The following is a 26,157-nucleotide window of genomic DNA, read 5'->3' as shown; positions in this document are numbered from 1 at the left end:
AAAGAGGGGGAGGGGGGGGGGGTCACGACCTAGCGGATTGATACTTAATATTTGTGACAAGCTAATGTTCTCGAATGAATTCAATGTTGCAGGGATTAACCTTGAACGACGTAAAAACTCATCTTCATCTTTATGTCCGAGGAGTTTGCAGATTTATGGGATAATACAACACACACAGTGTTTTGTCGTTGCCTGAAAACATGCGGATGCCGAAAAGCTTGAAATCCGAGACAAGTAGTCCCCGAGCGGATGAATCACGCGGATGTATACTGCGGTTGTGGGCCCCTCAGCTGATGTGAAAGTAACAGGGACAGAGAGAGAAAAGAGGAGCTGGTGCACTGTCTGTTACAACTACAACACTGGAACAAATAGGTAACAACAGCATACAAAAGGTAGAATTGTTCCGTGACATGTCAGCCAACGGTCTGTCGGACCTTCGAGGTGATTCAGTGTCGAAATACATCGGAGGATTTACGACTCAGTGTTGCGAAAATATCTCGATTCCCGTTCCTGCTTTCCTGTTTTTTTGTGTGTGTGTCTAAAAGGTACCAGAGGCCATTTCTTTTCGCTAGCTAGCGCTAGCGTGCTAGCCGCTAGCTAGACAACTTGGAAATGCGAGCAGAATTTGACAAAAATTGTTCTCACAAGACTGAATTCGTGAGTTTGAACCAGTTTGTCGTTTGTTAAAGAAATCCCACCACCTTCCCGTGGAGGTGGCAGAGCGGTACACAGCGAGTATACGGCTTGCTAATATTAATTACTTTACATGCCAAGGTTAGCTGGCAGTAGCTGTTAGGCTCTTGTTTGATTTGACAACGCTAAACGTCAGCTACGTGACTGTCCCGCAGTAGCTAATTCGCTATTGATAATGTCAGGGTTTTTTTTCACCCGGATGGATACATAGCGTTATATTAACCAGTAACTGAACGTGTTCACCGAACAGTCGAATGTTTATTTTTGTCCCCTTACTGTTGGCGAGTGACTGGTCATTGAAGAAACGTTCGCTCTTATTCAGCTAAGCTAGCGTTAGCTCGCTAATAATTAGCTTCGATACTTGTCATTCTGGGAGCTAAGAATAATACCCGACGTAACTTTGTCTCTTCATCCGAGCTTCTAATTGGAAGTATGTGCTTTGTTGACACGCTACTTGTTAGAAGTTAACTTGTCTTCTGCGTGGTTTGCGTTATCCTAATTGCTAGCAAGCGCTAGAGTGAGGCAGACATTGGCCTTAGTTCAGCTTAGAAAACATTACTGACCCTAATAGCCAGCTAACATCAGTTAGCTCTACTTGTGTATTCGCGTTGACAGTTCATAAGGGAGAGATATTTGATCTGCCTAGTTACCTGTCGACTTTACAACTGTATAATTTTTTGATTCGACCCTCCAGTGAAGCAGTGATGGTGAGCTAGCTTACGAGCGAGTCATGTACATTTTTTTTCCTTTAAACTTGATAGACTGCCAGACAGCAGTGTGTCATGGCAGTGCGAATACAAAGTTAGCGTACGTTGGTTTATTGGTAGCTTGCTAGCTATGTAACATTAAACGGCTGTCGATAGACGGACCGACCGATGCTGCCATTGTCGATGTGTAGCTTATCTCAGGTGAACGTAGACAACATTTAAGGGCCTGGTCGTGACCAGTCTGTAAAAAAAAAAAAAAAAAAATCGCCGTTTCATACAACAGACAATGTAGCTGTTGGTTTTTGGTGCTGCGTTTAGTTCGGGAGCTAAATAGGCTGACACACCGGTACGCCAACTACGCATTTCCATGGAGCCACTGCTACGCTAGCCAACGTAACTTTAACGTGTCTCTGGTATGTTATTACCACCACTACAGCGTGTTATTTTCCTTATATTCGGTATGTAGTGTTTACCTGCGTTGGTTTTATTGTGTGTGTTTTTGAAGATAGGGTTGTGACTGAGCTGCTGTCAAAATGTATGGGACTAGCTAGGATACGAGTGGCTAAACATGCTAACGTTAGACGGTGGTGGTAGACAACTACGTCAGTAACACAGGCCTCTGTAAATCATGAGTATTAAAACAGGACACTGATTAATGATGTTGACGAAACTTTGTACCGGCGATTGTTTCAAGCTGCCGAACATTTGAGGAGCTAAACTCAATCATATAATGTGCGAGTGGGGTGCACCAGTTGTCAGAATGGACGAATAAACAAAGACTAGGACGCACTGTCAGCGCAGGCCTTAAAAGGCCCTATGAGCTTACCTAGTGTGGCGTATTTTTAAGATCAATGATATCATGATTTAAACCTCAACTAAATGGATTCATTGATAACCTTCCTATTCAAGATGGCAGAAAGCATTTAGGTGTTGATTCAGTAGTCTCTGTGTATCAATTGATAAAATCAGGCTGCTCTGTGTGTGTGTGTGTGTGTGTGTGTGTGTGTGTGTGTGTGTATATTCAAATCATATCAATCACTCCTGTTATCAGTACCCTCATGTCAATGGCTCATGAGAATTACATATAATATATACGTCTTCATGTGTTAAACATGTTTTCTTTCAAATCCAATCTGAAATTATTACTATAAGCTACACAACAACATAGTCTTGGTATGGTATCTAAATGTTATGGAATATTCTGACCATTTTAAAGATTATCATCAGCTGTTATTTCAATCACAGTCTGATGCTTTGAAAGATCATCCCTTTTGGGGGAGGTTTGTTTGACTTGCAGTCTTCTCTATGGTAGGTCTATTTACATCTGCCTGTGACCTAGTTCATTATTAACAATTATAATTTATTTATCTGAGGACTCTCAGGTTTTTGTATTAATTTTGTAAAGTGACACTTTTATGATGATGATCATTGTGATTAATCACAGCCATGATCCTAATCATGGGTGATTATCATGATCACAATTATTGTGATTAATGGTTATTGACAGAATTGTTTGAAATGCTGTCTTGTAAACAATTATATCATAATCTGATATAGTTGGTTGGCAAAAGTTAAGTTAAGGTTTATATTTAATTTAGTTTGAGTTGTTCATTCTGTTTTACAGACTGGGGAAATTGTGAGGGTGCTTTGAACATAAATTGAGTTCTGTTCCTATTATCTTTCCTCAGAAGAAAGCAGACTACTGCCTCTTTGAAATCTTTTTCATCATATAAATAAACACTAAGTTCATAGAACAATTTTACCATTTGTAGCAACAGATTTCTTTCTACCCCAACACATATGATAATGTCATCAATAGGATGGCTGTTGATTTCAGGTTTGTATCTTGAGATGTACAATCACAGGGACGTTGATGAAACATTTTGTGCCTGATCATCACAAATTAGTTTTTTTGTTTAACTTGAGATTGATGGTGCATAGCTCTATCAGCTCTCATCTACTGCACAGCTACCTGTTCAAAACAGAACCAGTTGAGTACAAGGTACAAGGCTCACCATAATTTTTTTTCAAGTATTCTCAAGTGGTTTCTTTCTGTCTTTGATTGCAGTGAATGGTAGTGTCTAGAAAGGGTATGTCCCTTCAGGAGAGAGGTGCCAATGTCCAACCGGCCTAATTCCAATCCAGGGGGGTCACTGCGCCGTTCACAGAGGAACACTGCTGCGGCCCAGCCACAAGACCACACAGTTGCGGGAAGGTGAGTCTACTGATAAAAGAACCAAGCAAAAGTTTTGTTAAAATCTCAGTTCAGAGGAAAATGCAGTTTTCATAGTTGGGGTTTTCCTGAATAGAGCATTTAAAGAGGGCTGTTTAATAGAGGGGTGTTTGTAATTAGGTCGTGGGTGGCATGAACAGTGTTTGTATGTAGTAATCTGAAATTTAATCGTAACCCACAATTGTTTTGGCCTCTTTGATAAAAGTGGAAGCTTATGTACTTTGTAGCTGCCTTTTTAATGCTACTCCAAATGTGTTAAAGATCAGTATCAGTGAATATGCAAGCACAGTTAATCAAATTTATTTGGGAATTGATCAGTCTCTTTTATGTGGCTTCATAACAGAAACCTGCAATGTCACTTGTTCTTTAATTTCCAACCTTACAGGTTGCAGTCAGAGCAAGTAAAACATAAAGCGAATTCCCCACCTGAAAGTAGAAGACCTAATTCTAAGGCTTCCAAAGCCACAGCCAGCACAGCCACTGGCCAGTCCAGAGGGCACAACTCAAGAAGGTACCCCTCCCCTCTACTTGGTGCTTAATGTGTGTGTGTGTGTGTGTGTGTATATGTGTATATTTAGGGTTTGTACTTTATCCAATAACGTTGTACTTACTTTACATCTTTGGGTTTTGTTCTAAATTTGAATGAGTACAATGATTGTGGCATTGTAATTCATCCCTTTGCATGGTTTCAGAGATTTTCTAAGATGGCGTTTTGTTATCCCTCTTGCTCCCTGGCAGAAGCGGTCTTACTCTGTCCGTGGCTTCATTTGTGTTGCAAGACGACCCAGAGGCTGCAGGGACCTCCGAACAAGAAAGACCAGGCCACCAGTCAAAGAGTGAAGGCACCCGGGGGCTAAAGAGAAGCGAAGCTCCTGACCAAATTATTACCTTTGGACCGACCCCAGCCAAGAAACCCAAATCGCTCCCACCACCCAGAGACAATACCTCAGAGACCAAGAAAGGCCCAGCGAAGTCTAAGAAAAGATCAATAGCCTCAGAACCACCTGCATCATCAGGTCGAGGTCAGAGCAAGAAGAGCGGGCCCACTGGGGCCTCACCAATCCCGAAACGGAAGAAAGTGGACTCTCTCCCCGGTCTAAGTAGCACCGCTGGGTCCCTCCCCAATCGTACGGAGGGCAGAACTGCAAAACCCACCAAGCTGGCGTCTAAATCAGCCGCCTCAGCCAAAGCTGGGTGTAGCAACGTGACAGACTCCTCCTCCTCTGCCTCCACCTCTTCCTCTTCATCAACCACAGGCACCAACAGCGCCACCACTCAGGGCGCCAGAGTCAAACAGGGAAAAGATCAGACCAAGGCACGTCGCTCTCGCTCGGCCTCAAGCCCCTCCCCACGCCGTAGTACCCGTGACAAGGAGCAGGCCAAATCTGCCAGCTCTTCTAAATTTGAGTGGGCAGCACGCTTCAACCCCAAAGTAAACCTGCCAAAACCCAAACTGTCCTTGCCCGGATCTTCCAAAACTGAGACCTCCAAACCTGGGCCATCAGGATTACAAGCTAAACTAGCAAGTGAGTCACATTAATTGTATATGTATTCCCTCTGTTCATGGTAAAAAAAAAAACACTCATTTGATTTGCATCTTAGCACTATACAGTTTTATGTTATTATCTCATGGTGTTTACAAATTTGGTTTATTCTCCCCCTCTTGTATTATTGACAGGGGTATGGTGGGAAGAAGTGTATTTTTGAAGAGTATTTGCTGTAATGGGTTTTTTCTAATTGCATGAAAGGATAGAGGGGTTCAGACTGGGCGAAGATTTGCCTGTTGAGGGTCAGCACATTATTCTCATGTGCTCAGTTTAAGGTTACACCTTTGGGATTAGATGTCACAGGACCTGTGATCTGAGCAGTGTCGCAGCATCAGTTGCTGCCCAGTTGAGAAACATTACAACACACACACACACCACCACCACCACCAAGCAAAAGCTACATATAGATGCTTAACCTTTGACAGAAATTTGTACAAATACTCAATTTACACCCAGGGGTAAGATTTCACAAAGCCTTTATCCCGATATCTGTGTAACTCATGATTTCCATGTATTGGGTATTAATACAGTTGGTGTGTCTTGACTAGTATATCTAGTTCACATGTGGTGAGTGTGGACTTCTCTCTGCTGGTGAACTGGCTCAGATTTCAGACTGAAGTAAATGTAGCCTGATACTTGAGAGTAGCTAAATACATAAATACTGCTGGCTGCCCAATTGTCAGTGTGAAACAAATGTACGATTCCACTGCTATAGTAAACATGTAGGGCTCTATTTTAAACTTTTGACTGGCAGTGCATACAGTGTTGTGACATGACCCTTAATTCAAGAGCTGCAGTCAAATGCTGTGATGAATGCAATATTAGTGCAGCTTGTTTTGTTTTGTTTTGTGGTGTTGAGGTAGCACATTGGTCTCTGTAATATGTATTCAGATGTTTAAAGATTATGCTGAAAGGTCGTCAGGTTAGTATTGCCTTTGGTTGTTATTGTCAGCATTAATGGGGGCAGTTATGTTATTCTATAATTGGCAGTAGAGAAAACTGATACTCATTTAGCCAGACAATACAGTTTTTTTTAGGCTGATACTATGAATAATGTAACATTGTCTGATTTTAATTTCAACATATATACATACTTTTTCATGTGCAGAACTTACAGCTTTGTCAATGCTCTCTGGCTGACACACCATACAATGCTTGTAATTATAGCATATTAACGTACTATTGGCAATTTTTGGCTACAATATTTGGCTACAATACACACAGTGGTGCGGAATATTGGCTATGAAAATGTATGACTCAGACTAGAGCACAAATACCAAAAACATTTGACTGCATACCACATTTTATTTAGTAAAACAATATTTTCTGCAGAATAACATTTCACAATACAAAGTAAACTTATCAGTTGCATCAACTGTATATTAATTGTCATGCAAACATTCCGAATAAGCCTAAATTAAGTACAGAAGACAAACAATGAGACCATTTTTGACCAAAGGACACTCTGGTACCTGACAATTGCCAATAAGAAATGCTGCAGCCAGGGCTGCAGAAGTATTGAGTTTTGTTCTATATCCCGAGTTGTAGAGGAGAAAATGTGCAGGAACAATAGGTCAGATGTATATTGCAGATGAAATTTGGTGTGCATGGTGAAGTAGGTCTAAGCTGTCAGGTCAGCGAGGGGTCAGGCTGTTCTTGGTAGGTGAAAGGATAGAAACTGAGGTGGGCTCTGTGCCATGGGCCTTGGGCCCAACAGCAGAGACCCCTCCTAAATTGGCTTTGGTGTGTTGGCCCACCAGCTGACTTTGGGTATGTTTGAGGGCAGGGAAGGGCTCAGAAGCTGTTTCTGTCAAGAGAAAAGTACTTCATCTCCCTTGGAATATCTTAATTTGTTGGACTTTGTTAAATTTTAATGCACATATTCCGGTACTTTCAGCTGTAATGGTGAGTACTTACCCAATGGTAAAAATACAGCAACATTGTATATGTTGCTGTATTTGTACCATTGATTTTGTATAGCTTTCCATAACACAGTGCTGTTTTGATTATGTTAAATTAGTAATGTTACTGCAGGTTCAACAATAGGGAAATATTATGATTGCATTGGCTTTAGATAGCTTAATTTTATATGGGAACTGAGAAATCTGCGTGAGGGCTCTCTATTTGACCATGTGTAATTCAATACTAAGTGAGCCACAAAGGGCTGAACAAATGAACCACATAGAAATCTTTAATTCATTTGGTCTTAATCTTTTTAAATGTTTATTTTTATACTACTGATTTATGAGTCATAGATCCAGCTTGAGGTTTGTTCTGTCATAGGGCCACGGTTTAGTTGCTATTAATACCCTTCTAGTCAGTCAAGCAGGGCTCTAAACGGGCAACATTGGAGACTCTACTGTATTGAACAGTAACAATCAGAGAGTCCACCTGTTTTTAATAGCTTTATTGATCACAGACCTGTGAACAATAGTCATGATATTGATTTATGTTGATAGAAGTATTTTAGTTTAAAACATTCAAATTAAACTCGACTTTGATCATCAACACTGTCAAAGATATCTATTGTGTGACAGAGATATCTGTTGAAGTTAGCATGCTAACCAGCTAGCCCCAGCCTGTCCCGTCTCGTAGTACCACTTTGTACCTCAAGAGGCAACAGTGAGTAAATGTAATAGTTTGTAACAGTTTGCCCACAGTCACGAGAGGATGACGAAGTAGTAACAGTGAGTAGACTGTAAACTTGTGTTTCAGTTATCTACCCACTCACTCATTCCTCTCTACGCTAGCTAAAATATTTATGAATCTGCTTTCACGCATGTTCCTCAACCTCTCATGACACAATCTCTTCTCCTGTCACCATTCCATCTTTTCCGTCTCTCTGACTGGACAGACTGGGTGTGAAATTGTCATTTTCATTCTTATAGAATCTGAAGAAAACAACCTACTTATCACATAAACAGATTGTGAGTTTAAACCTGTATGGAAAACATTCTCCTCCAATCTATGGAGGGTTGGCTCAGTCCCATGCTGAGGTTAGATATGCAATAAGTGCATATTCTTGTTTCTTATGATGTGACTGATACCGCATCTTTTTTAAAGTATGCTGCCCCCTATTTGCTAGGAGTATGGATTTTACTGTTTGCCATTTCTTACACATTGTCTGTTTTATAAGAGTGTTGGTGTCTGATAATTCAACCTAAAAACAAGGTGAAAATTGTTGTGGATACCAAGTATTTACAGCATTGGTGACAATAAACAGTTTGTAGCATAATGGAAGGTTGAGGAATTATTGTCCAAGACAGACCTGGACCAGCTTATAAGCTTTATCATAAAGGAAGGTTTTAAGCCTACTCTTAAACGTAGAGAGGATGTCTGCCTCCCGAACTGAAACTGGGAGATGATTCCACGGGAGAGGAGCTTGATAGCTGAAAGCTCTGGCTCATACTCTACTTTTAGAGACTTTAGGGACAACAAGCAAGGCTGAATTCTGGGAGGGCAGATCTCTAGTGGGGTGATATGGTACTATGAGCTCTTTAAGTTATGATGGTGCCATAGTATTAAGGGCCTTTTAGGTGAGGAGGAGAATTTCAGATTTAACCGGAAGCCAGTGTAGTGAAGCTAATACAGGAGAATTGTCTTTTCCTGGTTCTTGTCAGGACACGTGCTGCAGCATTTTGGACAAGCTGCAGAGTCTTTTAACGACTTATTGCTGGCGCTTGATAATAAGGAATACAATAATCAAGTCTGCATGTAACAAAGTTACATACAAAGTTACATGCAGAAAAACATAGTTTTTCTGCATCTTTTTGAGACGGGACATGTCTGATTTTAGAGATGTTACCTTAGTGAAAGAAGACAGTCCTAGAAATTTCATGGTCGAAGATGACTCCCAAGTTCCTGACTGTTTCATTGGAAGCAAGGGCAATGTCATCTAGCGCAGATATATAATTAGATATTGTATCTCTAAGGTGTTTAGGGTCAAGTATTAGAACCTCTGTTTTAGCTGAGTTTAATAAGAGAAAATTGAGGGTAATCCAGGTTTTTATGTCCTTGAAACATGCTGCTTGAAGTTTAGTTAATTGATTACACTGTTCTGGTTTTATTGCTGTGGAAATTTAGAGTGTGTCCTGATAATGTTAACTAGTGGAAGCATATATGAGAATAAAATTGGGCCAAGCACAGAACCCTGTGGAACACTGTGGTTAACTTTGGTGCGCACAGATGACTCATCATTAACTTGCACAAATTGGAATTGATCTGAAAAATAGGATTTAAACCAGTTTAGGGTGGTTCCTTTAATGCCAATTAACTGCTCTAGTCTCTGTAATATAATTTGATGATCAAAAGTGTCAAATGCTGCACTAAGATCTAACAGGACAAGGACAGACACAAACCCTCGCTCTGAAGCTATTAGTAATGATTGCCAGGTTTCCAGACTGGTTCCGTTTTGTTTTGACAATGCATTTCAGTCAATAAATACCAGTGTTGGTACTTTTTCATTGCAGGTTTGAGGAAATCCACTAAGAAGCGCAGCGAGTCTCCTCCAGCAGAGCTCCCCAGCTTTCGGCGGAGCACACGCCAGAAGACCACGGGCTCCTGTGCCAGCACCAGGTAAAAATCCCAGTGCTAACTAGACAGGTTGGACTGTTGTGTAAATACTGATGCCTAAAGTCTTCATGCATCCTTTGATGCCTTAAATCTTCATGCATCCTTTTGACTCTTGAACATTTATGACCAAATCTACAAGGGCATCAACATTAATATATAGCGTGAAACTATCCAGGGGAATCACTGTTGGTGACCGAATGCAGTTTGCTTGGTGATTATTCCATTACTGATTGTCAATCTGTTTTTACTCTTACCTCAGTCGGCGGGGCTCAGGCCTAGGCAAGCGCGGGGCAGCCGACGCTCGCCGGCAGGAGAAAATGGCCGACTCTGACAACAACCAAGATGGGGCCAACTCCTCAGCCGCTCGCACTGATGAGGCATCACAAGGGGCTTCAGGTACCCATCATACCACTTTTTCAAGTCTTTTTGCTATGAAATGTTTAACTATTGGATGATCAAGAATTTTCCATTAAATTGTTTCAGGATTAAACATTCAAACCCATAAAAAACCTTCAATGTGATTTTAAGCTTTTTCTTAGTAAAATCTACAGCCATTATTTTGATCTCTTTATTTACTATTTAACAGAGAATTTTATTTATATATTGTTTCTAGCTTCAAGCTCAGTTGCTGGAGCAGTGGGCATGACCACCTCTGGAGAGAGTGAGTCTGATGACTCTGAAATGGGAAGACTTCAAGGTATGTTCAATGACCCCTCAGATTTACAATTCAGTCCTTGGCAAAATACACAATTTTTCCAACATGTCAGAATATTATACAGCAAAAATACACATTTACCCATACACCTGATTTTTAAAGTTATAGCATCAGGTAATCAAGCTTTTAAAAACAATCTTCGAATTTACCCTACTTGTAATTGCTCTCTAAGCCTTGCTGTCTTCGTCCTTACAGCCCTACTGGAAGCCAGGGGACTCCCCCCACATCTTTTTGGGCCCTTGGGACCCCGCATGTCACAGCTGTTTCACAGGACCATAGGCAGTGGAGCCAGTGAGTGTAAACTCCTGACCCTTACATCAGTGTTCTTTATGTTTGGTAAACTCCAAATAGGTGTTGATAAATTCTGCCCTCTCTTTACAGGCTCCAAGGCTCAGCAGTTACTGCAGGGCCTGCAGGCCACAGGTGATGAGTCTCAGCAGCTCCAAGCTGCTATTGAGATGTGCCAGCTGCTGGTGATGGGTAATGAAGAGACACTTGGTGGATTCCCTGTTAAGAGTGTGGTGCCCGCCTTGGTAAGTTTTATTCATTTTGGCTGTTTGCATTTTTCATCCCTTCCTGTGTGCTTTGCAGCTATGCCTCAGCTAGACTTTAATTTGCCAGTAAAGTAGCTTTCATGTTGCTTGTATTTGATTTACCACTAATCTGATTCCATGTTTATACTTTCTTTTGCAGATTACACTGTTACAAATGGAGCATAACTTTGATATTGTGAGTATGATGAACTTCTGTTGCTGTACATGTTATCTTTTGTTTGATTCACTGTTGTAAGGCCAATGGGATTGATCCTAACTTTGATCTATGTACACAGATGAATCATGCCTCTCGTGCACTCACATATATGATGGAGGCATTGCCTCGATCCTCTGCTGTGGTGGTCGATGCTATTCCTGTCTTCCTGGAGAAGGTAAGACAATGCAATCCCTCTCTGTCCCTACTCGCGTGTTATTTCACAGTGGTGGCCTGTTGATATGTTAATGCCTTATTCTGTCTTATTGTACCCAGCTTCAGGTGATCCAATTCATTGACGTAGCAGAGCAGGCACTGACTGCCTTGGAAATGTTGTCAAGGCGACACAGCAAAGCCATTTTGCAGGCTGTAAGTGCATTCTCATAACTGTCACAACCTCTCTCTTTTAGCCAAAACTGCAGACCACAATAATGCTCTTATTTCATCCCTCACAGGGTGGGCTCGCTGACTGCCTCCTTTACCTAGAGTTCTTTAGCATCAATGCTCAGAGGAATGCCCTGGCCATTGCAGCCAACTGCTGCCAGAGCATTACTCCAGACGAGTTCCACTTTGTAGCTGATTCTCTGCCACTGTTGACACAGAGACTCACACACCAGGTACGTTTTCCCATGTAGTAGAACAGTGAAATTCACAATGCAATACCATCACAGCACAGACTTTAATGATACCTAGTGGCGTTCATTTCGTCAGTTAGGAGAAAGACCTGGTTTAATTCAAGTTGATGAGAAAAAAGTATATACTAGTCATATTAGCTTGCTCAGTGCTCAGTTTTATACTTATTCATACCTTTTCCCTCTGCGGTACTATTAATTGGCTGTGTTTGTAGAACCCATTGCCATATTTGCATAACAGCAGGCTGCAGCAGGTTACAGATGTAGAAATGGACGTCTAGAATTTTTTTATTATTATTTATAATTCTTTTGTACCGAAACAAGTACATTGAGTTCACTTGAATATTTCAGTTTTTTAACATCGTCCCTATATTGAGAATTTCTTCAGTGTAACATGCAAAGATTCACTAATGTTTTTATTCTTATAACAATCTTTCAGGATAAGAAATCCGTCGAAAGCACTTGTCTCTGTTTCGCCAGACTGGTGGACAACTTTCAACATGAAGAGGTTTGTAACTCAATTTTTTTTTTTTTAAGACTTAACACAATGTTTTCCTGTTTTATCTTTGCCTTTTGCTATCCAACCTTCCGGCTAATGTGAATGTATGTGTTAAAATCAACAGAACCTGCTGCAGGAGGTGGCGTCACGGGACCTGTTGACCAACATTCAGCAGCTGCTGGTTGTGACCCCTCCTGTGCTCAGCTCGGGGATGTTCATCATGGTTGTGCGCATGTTCTCTCTTATGTGCTCTAACTGCCCCTGCCTGGCAGTCCAGCTTATGAAACAGAGTGAGTAACCCTCACACTTGTACACACTCACTTCTCCCCCTGTCCATTACTGTTATACTCGATGTAATCTATACAGAGTGTTGTTGTACTTACTGAATGTAATAGTTAGTAGTAGATGTAGGTTTTGAATCAAAAAGGTATTTATGTGTATATAAAATGTGTATATGAATCTTGTGTATTTGTGTGTATATATGCTATGTCTTAGATATGCTCTGTTTCTCCACAAATTATTGTCAACATGAGTAATTGCCATCGAGATCAAATTGTTTTGTCTGTTCACATCTACTTGTTCGTCATTGTCCGCCTCTGAAATTCACTTTACCTCTAGAAGTGTAGGAATACTCTGTGTTAAAGATTAAACAGGCAACTAATAGCAGAACTGTCATTGTTTACTTTTCTGAACAGACATAGCAGAAACTCTACGTTTCCTCTTGTGTGGTGCGTCAAATGGCAGCTGCCAGGAACAGATTGAGCTGGTACCTCGGAGCCCACAGGAGCTCTACGAACTGACCTCACTCATATGGTAACATCTGTCTGCCTGCCTTCTGTTCGGTATCGTGTGGTGTAATTTACACACAAATAATGTTCAAACATTGTCCTTTGCCCAATTTATAGGAATTCCATCAAATATGCTCTGCCACACTCACATTTGGTTGACCACAGTGTCACTCATGTTACAACTGCTTCTCCCAGACCTTGAACCACAGATACAGTTGTTTTGCCACAGTGGTCAATTGACATTAATTAATCCATGGCAGGTGGTCATTTGATCAGTCAGTGACTTCTTTTAAATCACTTCTTAAAACCCACTTTTATAGACTTGCTTTCATGTGATACTTTATCATTTTCTTTTCACCTTTTATTTTACTTGTTCACTTATTTTGATTGTCATTTTACCGCTTTTATGTGTTCAAGTTTTTATTTACTTTTCTTGCTTTGTTGTCAAAGCACCTAGTAAACTCTGTTTTTAAAAACTGCTATTTAAATGAAGTTTCAATATCTTTAGCACAAACCAAAGATGCAGTATATTTATCTCATTAACACAAACACAAAGTTTAATGGTATCAAACTAAAGCTAACATTGTTTTTAGAACTCTAAACATTAAGGGCTGTGTCATGCAAAGGTTGGTTCTCAAATTTTAACAAATTGATTAATCAACAGAAACTGTAGCTACACCGTCTTAGTCATTCCACAAAAAGTCTATAAATAAAACGGCACATCATTTCATTTCAGAAAAGGTATTTAAAGAAAAAGTATTTCACCTAATTCCAGTTAACCTGAATTTAGATCAAACTGAATTTCGCCACTTTCTGGAACCTCTTCTTTTTTACAGTGAGCTGATGCCCTGCCTGCCGAGAGAAGGCATATTTGCCGTTGACGTAATGCTGAAGAAGGGTAGTGCCCAGACTACCGAAGGCGCGATCTGGCAGTGGAGGGATGACCGAGGACTGTGGCACCCTTACAACCGCATTGATAGCCGCATTATTGAGGTATAAATGCATCACATGCAAACTCTCAAAAAAAATTTGCGATGATATCACATTACAGAAAAGATTTGTTCAAATATGTTGTGCCGTTTTGCATGACTGATTTAGGGCCTTAAAAGTAGATTTAATCATTAAAATACTGCATTAAATTACACTATGTCACAGTTTTACACACACTTTTGTGGAGTTGATCTATATGTTACTGATTTCGGGTGTATTCGGTTATTATCTGCTCCTATAGACAGCGCACCAGAACGGGGAGGATGAGATTAGTTTGTCAACTCTTGGCCGTGTGTACACAATTGACTTCAACTCTATGCAGCAGATAAATGAAGACACAGGAACAGCACGTGGAATACAGAGGAAACCAAATCCTCTCGCCAACCCCAACACAGGTAATTCAGGCCACTGTAAATGACCGATATTTGTTATAAGGTGGCTTCTGCAGTTTATCACATTTCTAGAGGAATAGACATTCAATATCTGCATTCTTGGTGATTTTGAATGGGTTTTTAGGTAGCTTTTTTTTGGTGGAGGATAGGGGTTTAGAGCAGTTAATTTTTAAATTGTGTTTCATTGTTGCAGAGAAATCTTGTACAAACTGCATGCATGCAATGAGTGCAAGTGAATGGAGTTTGAGCAGGCAACAGCAAGCTCTAGTCTTTCTGTTGCTGTGTCTTATCCAGTTGTGTTGTGTGGATTCTGCACCTGATATGTGAAAGAAAAGAAAACTGACTTGTTCACCATTTTATCTTCAGGGAGTCACCAGGAGGTTCGTCGAGAAGACGCACGAGCCCAGTTGATGAAGGAGGACCCTGAACTGGCAAAGTGCTTTATCAAAACTCTGTTTGGGGTCTTGTATGAGGTGTACAGCTCGTCGGCTGGCCCTGCTGTCAGACACAAGTGCCTTAGAGCCATCCTCAGGATCATCTACTTTGCTGATGCAGAGCTGTTGAAGGATGTGCTGAGGAACCATTCTGTGTCCAGGTAACAGTGCTGTACTGTGAGCTACTTTTAAAGACTGACCAGTCATACTCCTTGAGTGAAAGTAAATTGACTTGTATGTGTTTCTGTTTTTTTTTCTACAGTCACATTGCCTCCATGCTGTCCAGCCAGGACCTGAAGATTGTAGTGGGTTCTCTGCAGATGGCTGAGATCCTCATGCAGAAGCTACCTGATGTCTTCAGTGTCTATTTCAGAAGGGAAGGTAAATAAACGATCCCCTAGAAAACAAATTTCCTACTGTGTGTTCACCAAAATAGATGATATAAAATGATTTAAAGACCTTAGCCTGAGATTCCTCTAAACACTATTTTTTTGTTTTGTTTTACTGGAGAACCCATAACCCAAAGCCAATAATTGTATCACCATCTGAAGCTCAACAGTACATGAGCCAAATTATTTAATGCAGTTTACAAACATTTTGACTTGATAAATAAAATGCATTGCTGCCAGTGTTTCCTTTGTGTTACCTTTCCAGTGCCTTATTCCTTTCATTGTCTGCATTTCACATTGACCCACAGTCCTCAAACTAAGTGTGACTCTTGCAAAACTAGCAAGAGATTTCTGCTATTTCTTTAAGGATTTAGGTCATTTCTAAGTCCTCTTTCTTTTTTCTCTTCCAGGTGTAATGCACCAGGTTAAGAACCTGGCAGAGTCTGAGACCTTTCTAGTAACAAGTCCCCCTAAGGCTTGCCCAAGTGGTACTGCCAGTCTGTGCACCACCACCATCAGCACGGCATCTACCACATCTGCTAATAATGCAACTCCAGACCTTGGCTCGCCCAGCTTCCAGCACAGCATGGACGACTCACTGGACCTCAGCCCACAGGGGTGAGTCTGTGGCCATGTGTGGCTTTGGTTTGGCTGTTTACAGAAGGGTTTTAAATATACTTTACTAGCACAGGCCCAAAGACTGTCACATTGGACGCTAAGACCATAAAACACAAATTGCATATGTGTTCAATGCTCAACCACCTAAAGAGAGTTTTGCCTAATTTTGTCTACAAATTGCATTGGAAACCTTATATCTAAGCTTTTCAGACAGTATTGGATTGTTTATTCAGCAATGAATGTATGCTACCTTTCCTCAATGTATTTTAACACTGGATAAGATATATCCAGTTGTTGTTTAAATGAATTTGCACACAGATATTTTCATTGTTCTCCGTTAGCATAATATTAATCATTTTCTCCTCCACCAAGGCGGTTAAGTGATGTCCTAAAGAGGAAACGACTACCTAAAAGAGGGCCGAGGAGACCCAAATACTCTCCCCCAAGAGATGATGACAAAGTAGACAATCAGGGTAAGTTAAAGTGTTACAGTCACTGTGTGTATCGAAAAAAACGCATCTAATACTTTGTTTAAAGAATCTGTAAATATGATGTAGTGAAAATCTTTGCTGAAATTGTCTGGCGTTAATGGGTCCCAGACACCAAGACACAATATCTCCCCATTCCCAGAATGTACACATGTATATGAATGTGAGTGTTGGTTGACGGAGTGAGCACAGAATATTTAGAAAGTAAAGGAATTTATAGTCCAGCCGCAAACTCTGGTCTGAACAGGTTTTCAGAAGAGTTAAACAATCTCAGGTGGTCCGTCTTCACTGGGATAACAAATGATTACATTCTTTTGGTAGGGAGGAAAATTCACAAAAGAAAGCTTATCTTTTGCTCTTACTGTGTCAGGAAACTTGGATACATAAAGTCTCAGTGTCAAAAGTCACACATTAAATATGAGACTTGTCCTCACAAGGCCAATATTAGGACACTATTTATTCAAAACCCATCTCAAAGCATGAACAACTGAATCATTGTTGACTAAACATTTTTTTAATCAATGTTTTATATATTTTATAATACTGAGCTATTGTGCAGAATCATATCATCTAATTTTATTAGTTACCTTACAGTGAAGTTATCATTTAATACAAGTTTGACAGTAGAATCTGTTCAGTTACATGTGGCAAGTTCAGGATTTAATTTTTCAGTATCGGCGGGTGTGTCAGTGATTCCTTGAAGCACATTTGAGTGGTCGTGACCTGAACTGACATTTTGTGATCTTGGTTATATTCTCAACCCGTAGATAACCCTCCCACTCTGCCTGGGTTCTTTACAGCTAAGAGCCCAACCAGTACTCAGTCACCCAAATCATCCTTCTTGGCCAGTCTCAATCCCAAGACCTGGGGCAAACTGGGTGCCCAGACCAATAATGCCAACTCAGAACCCTCACGCACGGCGGGGGTGAGTGGCTTGGCAAGGGCCCCTCCAAAGGACTCAATATCAAATAACAGGTACTATGATAACGAGTATGGGAGAAAGTTTAGCTTTCCCCCCACTTATATTATAATATTGTCAGTCACACTTTCCCTTGTAATTTGATGTGAAATGTGTTTTATTTTCAATTATTTTGCAGAGACAAAATAAAGGCCTGGATCAAAGAACAGGCGAGTAAGTTTGTGGAGCGCTTCTTCAACTCTGAAAATGTGGATGGCAGCAACCCTGCACTGAATGTACTCCAGAGACTTTGCACAGCCACTGAGCAGCTCAACCTGCAGGTAAAACATACACTCACTCTTTGCAGTGAACTGTTAAGAACTAATAAACCAACAAATTTGAGGTTATATATGAAAGGAAAAAAAAGTGAAATTGATAAAACTGGGTACCTCCCAAACATTTTAAACCAGTTGGAAATAGAGAGAAATATTGATGCTGAAAGTGTATTGATTTTAAATAAAATCCACTGTATAAAATACAGTAACATGCCAGTACTAAGACATTTTTCTCCTTTGTTTTTTCCCATTTCCCAGGTGGACGGTGGTATGGAGTGCCTGTCGGAGATCTCCAGTATTGTATCGGAATCTGATGTGTCATCATTTGAGATCCAGCACAGTGGGCTGGTGAAGCAGCTCTTGGTTTACTTGACCTCCAACACGGACAGGGAATTGCTGACTCGTGACGTGCGGCTCAAGAGGTTCCTCCATGTTTTCGCTGGCTGTCCGGTGAGAAACTAAAATATTTAGACTGCCAGGCTTCTAAAATTCTGTATATGGTACAAGGTGACCTGTCTCTTCTAATACTCAGTGTTCTTCGAGGGTGGAAACTCAGACAACACTGGAAACTATCGACACAGTTTGTGACTCTTCGTTTGCTGTCTCCTGTTGTCCCTGTTGAATTTAACCTCTTGATTCTTCACCTTTTGGTTTGTAGGTTCCAGGAATGGAGCCTGTCGGTCGTCTAGACCCAACAGGGAATGGGCCTTACCTGGGCCTGGTGCACAAGATGAACAGCTGTCTGAGCCAAATGGAGCAGTTCCCTGTTAAAGTGCATGACTTCCCCAGTGGCAACGGCAATGGCAGCAGGTCTGTGGCTTTACACGACTGTATATCTAAAGAGTTAATCTTACACTGTTTGGTTAACATTGTTTCATTCTGATCAATTTCTCTCTCCAGGGGATCTCAGGCACTGAAGTTCTTCAATACACATCAGCTGAAGTGTCAGCTGCAGAGACACCCAGACTGCACTAATGTTAAACAGTGGAAAGGAGGCCCAGTGAAGATAGACCCACTGGCTCTGGTGCAAGCCATCGAGAGATATTTAGTTGTCAGAGGTGAGGGCTGCTCACAGCTTTTAATGTTGATGCTGATTCCTTGCCAGTGTCCCCCCCTGAGAACACTGGACACAATTTAAATTTCTAGAGGCACCTGTTTAACTTCCAAATTTTCCAGATGCCCACAGATTGTTCTTTTAAGCTTTTGTGAATTAACTTTGCGATTACTTAAAATCTCGTCTGCACAGGGTATGGCCGAATCAGAGAAGAAGACGAAGACAGTGATGATGATGGTTCAGATGATGAAATCGATGAATCACTGGTATGTGAGGCATTTCATGCCAAATATGTTATATTTTTATTCGTAAACAGATCCTGTGTGAATACGTGTTAATCCAAATCTCACTTAAATACTGTTAATACAAATATGTAATCTCTTGTGTATCCAGGCGGCACAGTTCCTGAATTCTGGCAGTGTGCGTCACAGACTACAGTTCTACATCGGTGACCACCTGCTACCATACAACATGACTGTATACCAAGCTGTACGGCAGTACAGTCTTCAGGCAGAAGAAGAAAGGGAGTCGACGGATGATGAGGCCAACCCCCTTGGGCGAGCTGGCATCTGGACCAAAACGCACACAATATGGTAAAAATGCAGACAAGGTCTTAACAACTGTCTTAACCGTCATTGTCACTTTTGAAACAGAAGAGCAACATGTTTTGGGATTTGGTAATTAACCAGTAGTGTCCATGCAAATTCATTTGTCAAATTGTCTCACACAGGGTGTGATATGAACATGTTCTTGTATTCTCAGAAGTGCAAAATTTTACTTACCACAATGCAGTTACTGCTTAAAATGTTTATATACCCAAAGTCCAGTCATAAAGGTAAATGAGTTTCAAATTATCTGTGTCCAAAAGGCATGTAAACCTCATGTCCCATCCTAGAATCCAAAAATATTTTCTTAAAAATAATCTTTTTTTATTACATTTAAAAAAACAATACAATGCGAGTCAATCCTGAACTGTACCTGATAGGAGAAGCATCCAGAAACAAAATGTTGTGTCTCGTTTCCAGGTATAAGCCTGTGAGAGAGGATGAAGACGGCAGCAAAGATGCTGTGGGTGGAAAGAGGGGCCGAGCCCAGACTGCTCCCACCAAAACCTCACCTCGCAACGCCAAGAAGCAGGATGAGCTGTGGCATGGTGAGAATCTGAAGTGAAGAGTTTCTAAAACTAATATAAGTACTGCCATCTATCAGACAAACATTCTGCATCTGCTTCTTTTTAAATTGACTTTGTTGTATATTAATAGTTCAACTCAGCATAGTCGTTTTGTAGTTTGGATTTCCTAGTCCAACTCAAAAAGCAGTTGAGTGACCAGATAAAAATATCAGAATCATACAGCTTTTCAATAGTTTGAACACTGTTCCTTATTACAACCATTGATTCCCATTTCTTCCAGATGGTGTGTGTCCCAGCGTCGTCAATCCCTTAGAGACATACCTCACTCCGGAGCCACCAGAGACCATAACCTTTGATGACCCCTCTTTAGAGGTCAACCTGCTGCTGAGGGTCCTGCACTCCATCAGTAGATACTGGTTCTACTTGTATGATGTAAGTCTCCAAAGATGCTTTTTAATATCATTTCAATGATTAAATGAATAACACTGCAGTCAGCATCAGTTATAGCTTCACAACATAAAATATAAGGAAAATCATCAATATTTTTGGTTGTTTTGCAGAATGCTGTGTGTAAGGAAATCATCCCGACCACTGAGTTCATTAACAGTAAGCTGACAGCCAAAGCCAACCGTCAGCTACAAGACCCACTGGTCATCATGACGGGGAATATCCCTACATGGCTCATCGAGCTTGGAAAGACCTGGTAAGTTTCATCCTGTTGACTGAAAGAGGAATAAGAAAACAAGCTGCTACCATTTTGTCTGACATCAGTTGGTACTTACACACTTTTCTCTCACTCTCTTCCTCTACAGTCCTTTCTTCTTCCCCTTTGACACCCGGCAGATGTTATTCTATGTAACTGCCTTTGACCGCGACAGAGCCATGCAGCGCCTACTGGATACAAACCCTGAGATCAACCAATCAGATTCTCAGGACAGCAGAGTTGCACCACGTCTGGACAGGAAAAAGGTGCTGTGTTTCCAAACTAAAGTGTTGCACTTGAAGCCACTTGTTATACTCAGTCGTCAGTGTTTCATGAGTTTCCATTTTGTATGAATGGAATTTAAAGTTTGTTCTTTAATCATTTAGTATTTCACGTTGTGAAATGTTGGCACCTATTTTTACATTTGTTTTAAGGGATGTCTGAAACTTAACATCTCTCCTTTCTCGACTCTTGTTTTCAGAGGACGATAAACCGCGACGAGCTGCTCAAACAGGCTGAGTCTGTGATGCAGGACCTCGGCAGCTCCAGGGCAATGTTGGAGATTCAGTATGAGAACGAGGTACTTTTACTTTCTGATATCTGACTAATACTAAGACATGATTCTGGTGCAATTTGTTTGAATTCAATCTTTTTACTTTATCTTCTTTCAGGTTGGCACAGGTCTTGGCCCAACTCTGGAGTTCTACGCTCTGGTGTCTCAAGAGCTGCAGCGGGCCGACCTCGGTCTGTGGAGGGGAGAAGAGGTCACTCTGGCCAATCCTAAAGGTACCAGGATAATTTGTTTTTGTCCAATGTTTTTATTTTTTTGTGTTCTTATTATTCAGACATTGGTTAATTTACCTGACAACCCATGATATTAATGACATTTGCACTTAATGGAAATATAAATCAGATGTTTTACTGTGTATTTTTACCTGACTAAGTATGTCCATACCTTTTGTCTCTGCCCAACAGGAAGCCAAGAGGGAACTAAGTATATGTTCAGCTCCAGAGGACTGTTTGCGGTTCCCTTTGGCAGGACAACCAAACCAGCACACATAGCCAAAATCAAAATGAAGTTCCGTTTCTTAGGAAAGCTAATGGCCAAAGCCATTATGGACTTCAGACTGGTAAATACTTCTATCTTGGTTAATAGACTCGTATTTCCAAGGATAAGCATTAAGGAATGATTTTCTGCCATTGAAAACTTAATCTCATGTATAAATGCTGAAGTGAGTACAGGCATACGGTGCCTGCTTAATGATGGTTGAATACATTTTTTTATATTTCAAGCACTGGTCACTGATCAAATAGGTGACGGGACTTGAGTCGATGTCCAATACATATTTGGGCATTTAAACATTACATACTGTTTGATATACATGTGTTGATATTCATGAACCACTTTCCTCCTGCGCCTCTCTCCAGCTGGACCTGCCCCTGGGTCTGCCGTTTTACAAGTGGATGCTACGACATGAGATGTCGGTAAGCTCCCATGATCTGGTGAACATTGACCCCAGTGTGGCCAAGTCCATTCAGCACCTGGAAGATATTATCCGCCAGAAGAAGAGGCTGGAGCAGGACCGATCACAGGTAGATAACACCGTCCTCAAATTGTTAAGTTTAGGGCTCTGAAAGGTTGTGTACCAATTCAGGGGCCATATCCATTGCAGGACTACTCGGTCTACGAAGGCGTGGCCTCCATAGACCAAGTCACCGGTGAAGGTTGAGCCTTCGATAGGTTGTTGATGATGGATCCTTCGTTGCTTGAGAAAGGAGCCTTAAAATGGTTTACAGCCAAATGTTGCCCCTGTGACAAAATTGGGTCTTCAAATGCAGTGTCTGAAGGATGAGGCCCCTGAATTAAGACATAGCTCATGAGTTGACTTAAATCCTGGTTGACATTGATTGTGTATTTTTTACTCTTCTAAAGAACCAAAGTGAAGACCTCTGTTCTAAAACGGTTGTATCGGGGTTCCATAAAAGGGGCTGCCTCCTGTTTCTCCACAAGTTCTGTTGTTAACATGTGTTTGTGTGTTTGTGTCAGACGAGGGAGACCCTGCAGCAGGCATTAGAAAGCCTGAACATGAACGGCTGCTCAGTAGAGGACCTGGGTTTGGACTTCACCCTCCCAGGATTCCCAAACATTGAGCTGAAAAAGGGCGGCAAAGACGTCCCAGTCACAATCTACAACCTGGAGGAATACCTCAGGGTATGAGAAACGCACACAAACTCTCTGTTTCAAACAATTTGTCAATGTTATTATTGTTCTTCCTTACGATCATTTATGTTTTAAATTTCTCTCTGTCTAGTTGGTGGTGTACTGGACTCTAAATGAAGGAGTGTCCAGACAATTTGAGTCGTTTAGGGAAGGGTTTGAGTCAGTCTTCCCTTTACATCACCTGCAGTATTTCTATCCAGAGGAGGTAAAACGTTTTCCTTTTTTTTTGTTGTTTTTTCTTGCTGGTAAAATAAAAGCTTGCATTCTTATTCCCTTTTATCATTTTCAATTTCTAATTTGTTCTCCTCTCTTGCCGTAGCTTGACCAGTTGCTGTGTGGCAGTAAATCAGAGACGTGGGACGTCAAGACACTGATGGAGTGCTGTCGACCAGACCATGGCTACACACATGACAGGTGAGACCGTCACCCAATGACAGGAAAACTGCAAACAGGGCAGTGCAGCCTGTAAATACTGACTAAGTTACAGAACCCGCTGCATTTCACTTTTTTCCAAGAGAGTTTAACGATGAGACTCAATCAGTGAATCTTGATTATACAGAAATTAAAGTTCTACGTCGCAACAAAGGATTTCTGTCAGTTGGATTCCTCTGAGCTCAATCTAGATAAAAACATGATTTTAACTTGAGGTTTTGTTGCTCAGACCTAGTCACATATCATGATATGTCCCTGACTAGTCAGTGGGTGGCGATAATTAGCTGTGAATTCACAAGGGACCAGAGTTAGTAATTACAATGCTGTTCTGACTCATAAAACAAATAGAGGAATGACCCCTTACATTTATTCAAGGCTCTTTAATGCTATGTCCAGGTTATTAACGACATAGAATTCAATATAATTCACACAGAAACTTTGTACAACTGGTTGCAGTTTGTTAAATTGTGTCAAAAGGAAAAATAACAGCATGTCAGCGGTTTAGTAGGCCCCTCTTTATCCTGTGTTTTTCCTAGCATTTGTTACTTTGCCATTTGGCTACTGACACAGTGGTGACATTTTTGATGTTCCTCTAGCTGCTTCTACAAGTTTGTCCTCAGCGAAACCTGTACCTGACAAATTATTTAGTGAAGAACACCATAGAATTTGGCTTTAGGCTTCTTTCATACTCCCTACACGACACATTATAGGTAAAGGTAACCTCTCCAGACCCATATCTGATGTATCGTTGATCTCTCTTTTCTGCAGCCGTGCAGTCCGGTTTCTGTTTGAGGTGTTGAGCAGTTTCGATGCCGAGCAGCAGAGACTCTTCCTGCAGTTCGTTACAGGAAGCCCCAGACTGCCTGTCGGAGGTGAGTCTCCTCATACTCGCTGGTTTTAAGGATGTCACAGATAATGTTTAAATTGTGGATGCATGTTGTGCAGTAAGCAAGCTGCGCACTCACTTTGGTGTCGCTCTGGTCTCTTAGGTTTCCGGAGCCTGAATCCCCCTCTGACGATCGTGAGGAAGACCTTCGAGTCGACAGAGAACCCAGACGACTTCCTCCCCTCAGTCATGACCTGCGTCAACTACCTGAAGCTGCCTGACTACTCCAGCATAGAGATCATGCGAGAGAAACTGTTGATTGCGGCACGCGAGGGCCAGCAGTCGTTCCACCTTTCCTGATCTCTCCACATGTCACATTCAAATGCCTTCTACAGCGACTGATGAAATCATTACTTCCTTCTTAGTTTTTTTTGTAATCACATACATCGAGGCTACGTGTACAGCCTTCTTGTTAGAGAAAGCAGCTTGCAGAAAACTTAAGACTTTAAATATATATTTGCTGCCCCTGTCTCTCAAAAAAATATAAAAAATAAAAAAATGGAAATGTGTTCCATGACTCACAGAACTTAAAATATAAAAAAAGAGAGCAAAACTTATATCAGTAGTTGAGTAATGTTAAAAAAGATGAAAACATCTGGGTGACATTTTAAATTGCATTGCTATGTGATATTTAAAAAAAAAAAGGGATGTCTCCTCTTCAGAATGGTGGACAATGTCACTGGGTCTCGGGGGCGAAGGGGAGGGGAGGGCTGTGGGTGGGTGGGGGTCCATCGAGCAAGCTAGGTTTACTTTAGCTCCAAAGATCATTTGTACAGACAAATTTGCAGACTTTGCTCATTCTACACATTTGATAGAATAGCTCTTTGTTCTCATGTCTCTTCCCCCCCTCAGTTCGTTCGTTGGCATTTTGTTCTGTATTATATTGGCCCCAGTTTGTGTGTTGCGTTTTCGGTTCGGCTTCTCCCCCCCCCTCCGTGTGTCTTTGCTTCAAGTTGTGAAAACGAGAGTTGCAGTTGTTTGAATGCGGGGTAGTGATGAGCGCATATTATCTTTTTTTTTTTGTTTTTGTTTTTTCTTTTCCCCCCTTTAAGCAAGTTGAGATTGTGTTCTGGCCCTCCTTTATATTATAGAGAGCTTCAGCTCAGATAAAGAGTTGTAACCAATGTGTTGATCAGGTAAAATTTGTTTTTGCTCTTCTTTTGATAGGGTTTAGTGTCTTTCTGTTGGGCCCTACCAGATGTGTAGGGTTTTCTTGGTAGACCAAGCTCTGAGCAACCCTCAACACATAATGTAGCCGGGCACAAAAAATTTTGGCTGGTCTCATTTTATCGTTTAATGGCCAGATAGCATTTCAAGCTCATTTATGGAATAAAGTTTATATGCAGTTTCACACCCTGTTTGAGGTGCGAATGTCTGCTTTACTTTTTTTTTTAATTTTCTATATTGTCTTTATTTCTTGCTGTAGTTGATTTTTTTTTTTTTCTTTTTTCTTTGCACTGCTGGCTTGGAACAAACCGTGGTGTGCACCTGCAGTCTGGCCAGGGGAGGGCGCCACTGTATGCTCTCTTGGCCCAATCGTTCATGTGCTGGTTTCTAAGATCTGCAATAATTTACTGCATCAGGTTCATGTTTTTACCTGAACATAAATAAAGTAATTGTTTGACTCATCTTTGTTCATCGTTACTTTTTTAAAAACATTACTTTCTATGGGTCATTTTACCAGACAAATCTTGACACTTTCCTCCCCCATGGGACTCCATTGTGGACAGGTTAAACTGAGTTGCCATGGTGACGGCGACAAAGGGGAATTATTTGACTCACCTGCAATGTTGCTCTATTGATCTCAGCATGATTTAACAACGCTATCGCCTCTCAAGCTGAATCTTTACCCACCACTGTGTTCACAAACTCTTAGAAACCAGAGTAAAGCTTTGCAGTGGATTTAAGACGTGTGGGTGTGAAATAACATAACTAAACCCTGGTTCAACACATTCCCCTTTGAATGCTCTTTTATCGACAACACTAAACCTTCTGTGATGACCTCAGACAAACTAACACATTCTAGTCTTTCTTTACCGTAAACAACAGAAA

General features: G+C 41.1%; 1 protein-coding gene across 9 annotated transcripts; it reads left to right on the top strand.

Annotated features, from left to right (window-relative positions):
- Positions 1–239: 239 nt before the first annotated feature.
- On the top strand, positions 240–25,733 carry trip12 (thyroid hormone receptor interactor 12). 9 transcript variants are annotated; one of them, XM_034605233.1, is made up of 42 exons: positions 240–372; positions 3,469–3,615; positions 4,019–4,144; positions 4,372–5,159; positions 9,650–9,755; positions 10,012–10,148; positions 10,366–10,449; positions 10,663–10,758; positions 10,849–11,000; positions 11,161–11,196; positions 11,297–11,392; positions 11,491–11,583; positions 11,670–11,831; positions 12,286–12,354; positions 12,470–12,635; positions 13,041–13,158; positions 13,970–14,126; positions 14,446–14,518; positions 14,882–15,110; positions 15,212–15,330; positions 15,749–15,956; positions 16,329–16,429; positions 17,245–17,419; positions 17,542–17,683; positions 17,936–18,127; positions 18,336–18,487; positions 18,578–18,735; positions 18,924–18,997; positions 19,125–19,324; positions 19,757–19,884; positions 20,144–20,295; positions 20,424–20,566; positions 20,676–20,832; positions 21,048–21,146; positions 21,238–21,352; positions 21,542–21,696; positions 21,995–22,159; positions 22,614–22,778; positions 22,879–22,992; positions 23,107–23,201; positions 23,988–24,091; positions 24,209–24,749. In XM_034605233.1, the coding sequence occupies exons 2-42, from the start codon at positions 3,518–3,520 to the stop codon at positions 24,403–24,405; spliced, it is 6,096 nt and encodes a 2,031-aa protein (XP_034461124.1). In that variant the 5' UTR covers positions 240–372; positions 3,469–3,517; the 3' UTR covers positions 24,406–24,749. The 9 variants fall into 9 exon arrangements, with proteins under 9 accessions (XP_034461124.1, XP_034461123.1, XP_034461126.1 ...); XM_034605232.1 differs by having other exon boundaries at positions 17,212–17,419; positions 24,209–24,405; XM_034605231.1 differs by having other exon boundaries at positions 252–372; positions 14,365–14,518.
- Positions 25,734–26,157: the final 424 nt, after the last annotated feature.

The sequence above is a fragment of the Hippoglossus hippoglossus genome, chromosome 13, assembly GCF_009819705.1.
Source record: "Hippoglossus hippoglossus isolate fHipHip1 chromosome 13, fHipHip1.pri, whole genome shotgun sequence".
NCBI classification, from domain to species: Eukaryota; Metazoa; Chordata; class Actinopteri; order Pleuronectiformes; family Pleuronectidae; genus Hippoglossus; species Hippoglossus hippoglossus.
Note: the sequence above shows the minus strand (reverse complement) of the source record. Positions and strands in the feature narration are given on the sequence as shown.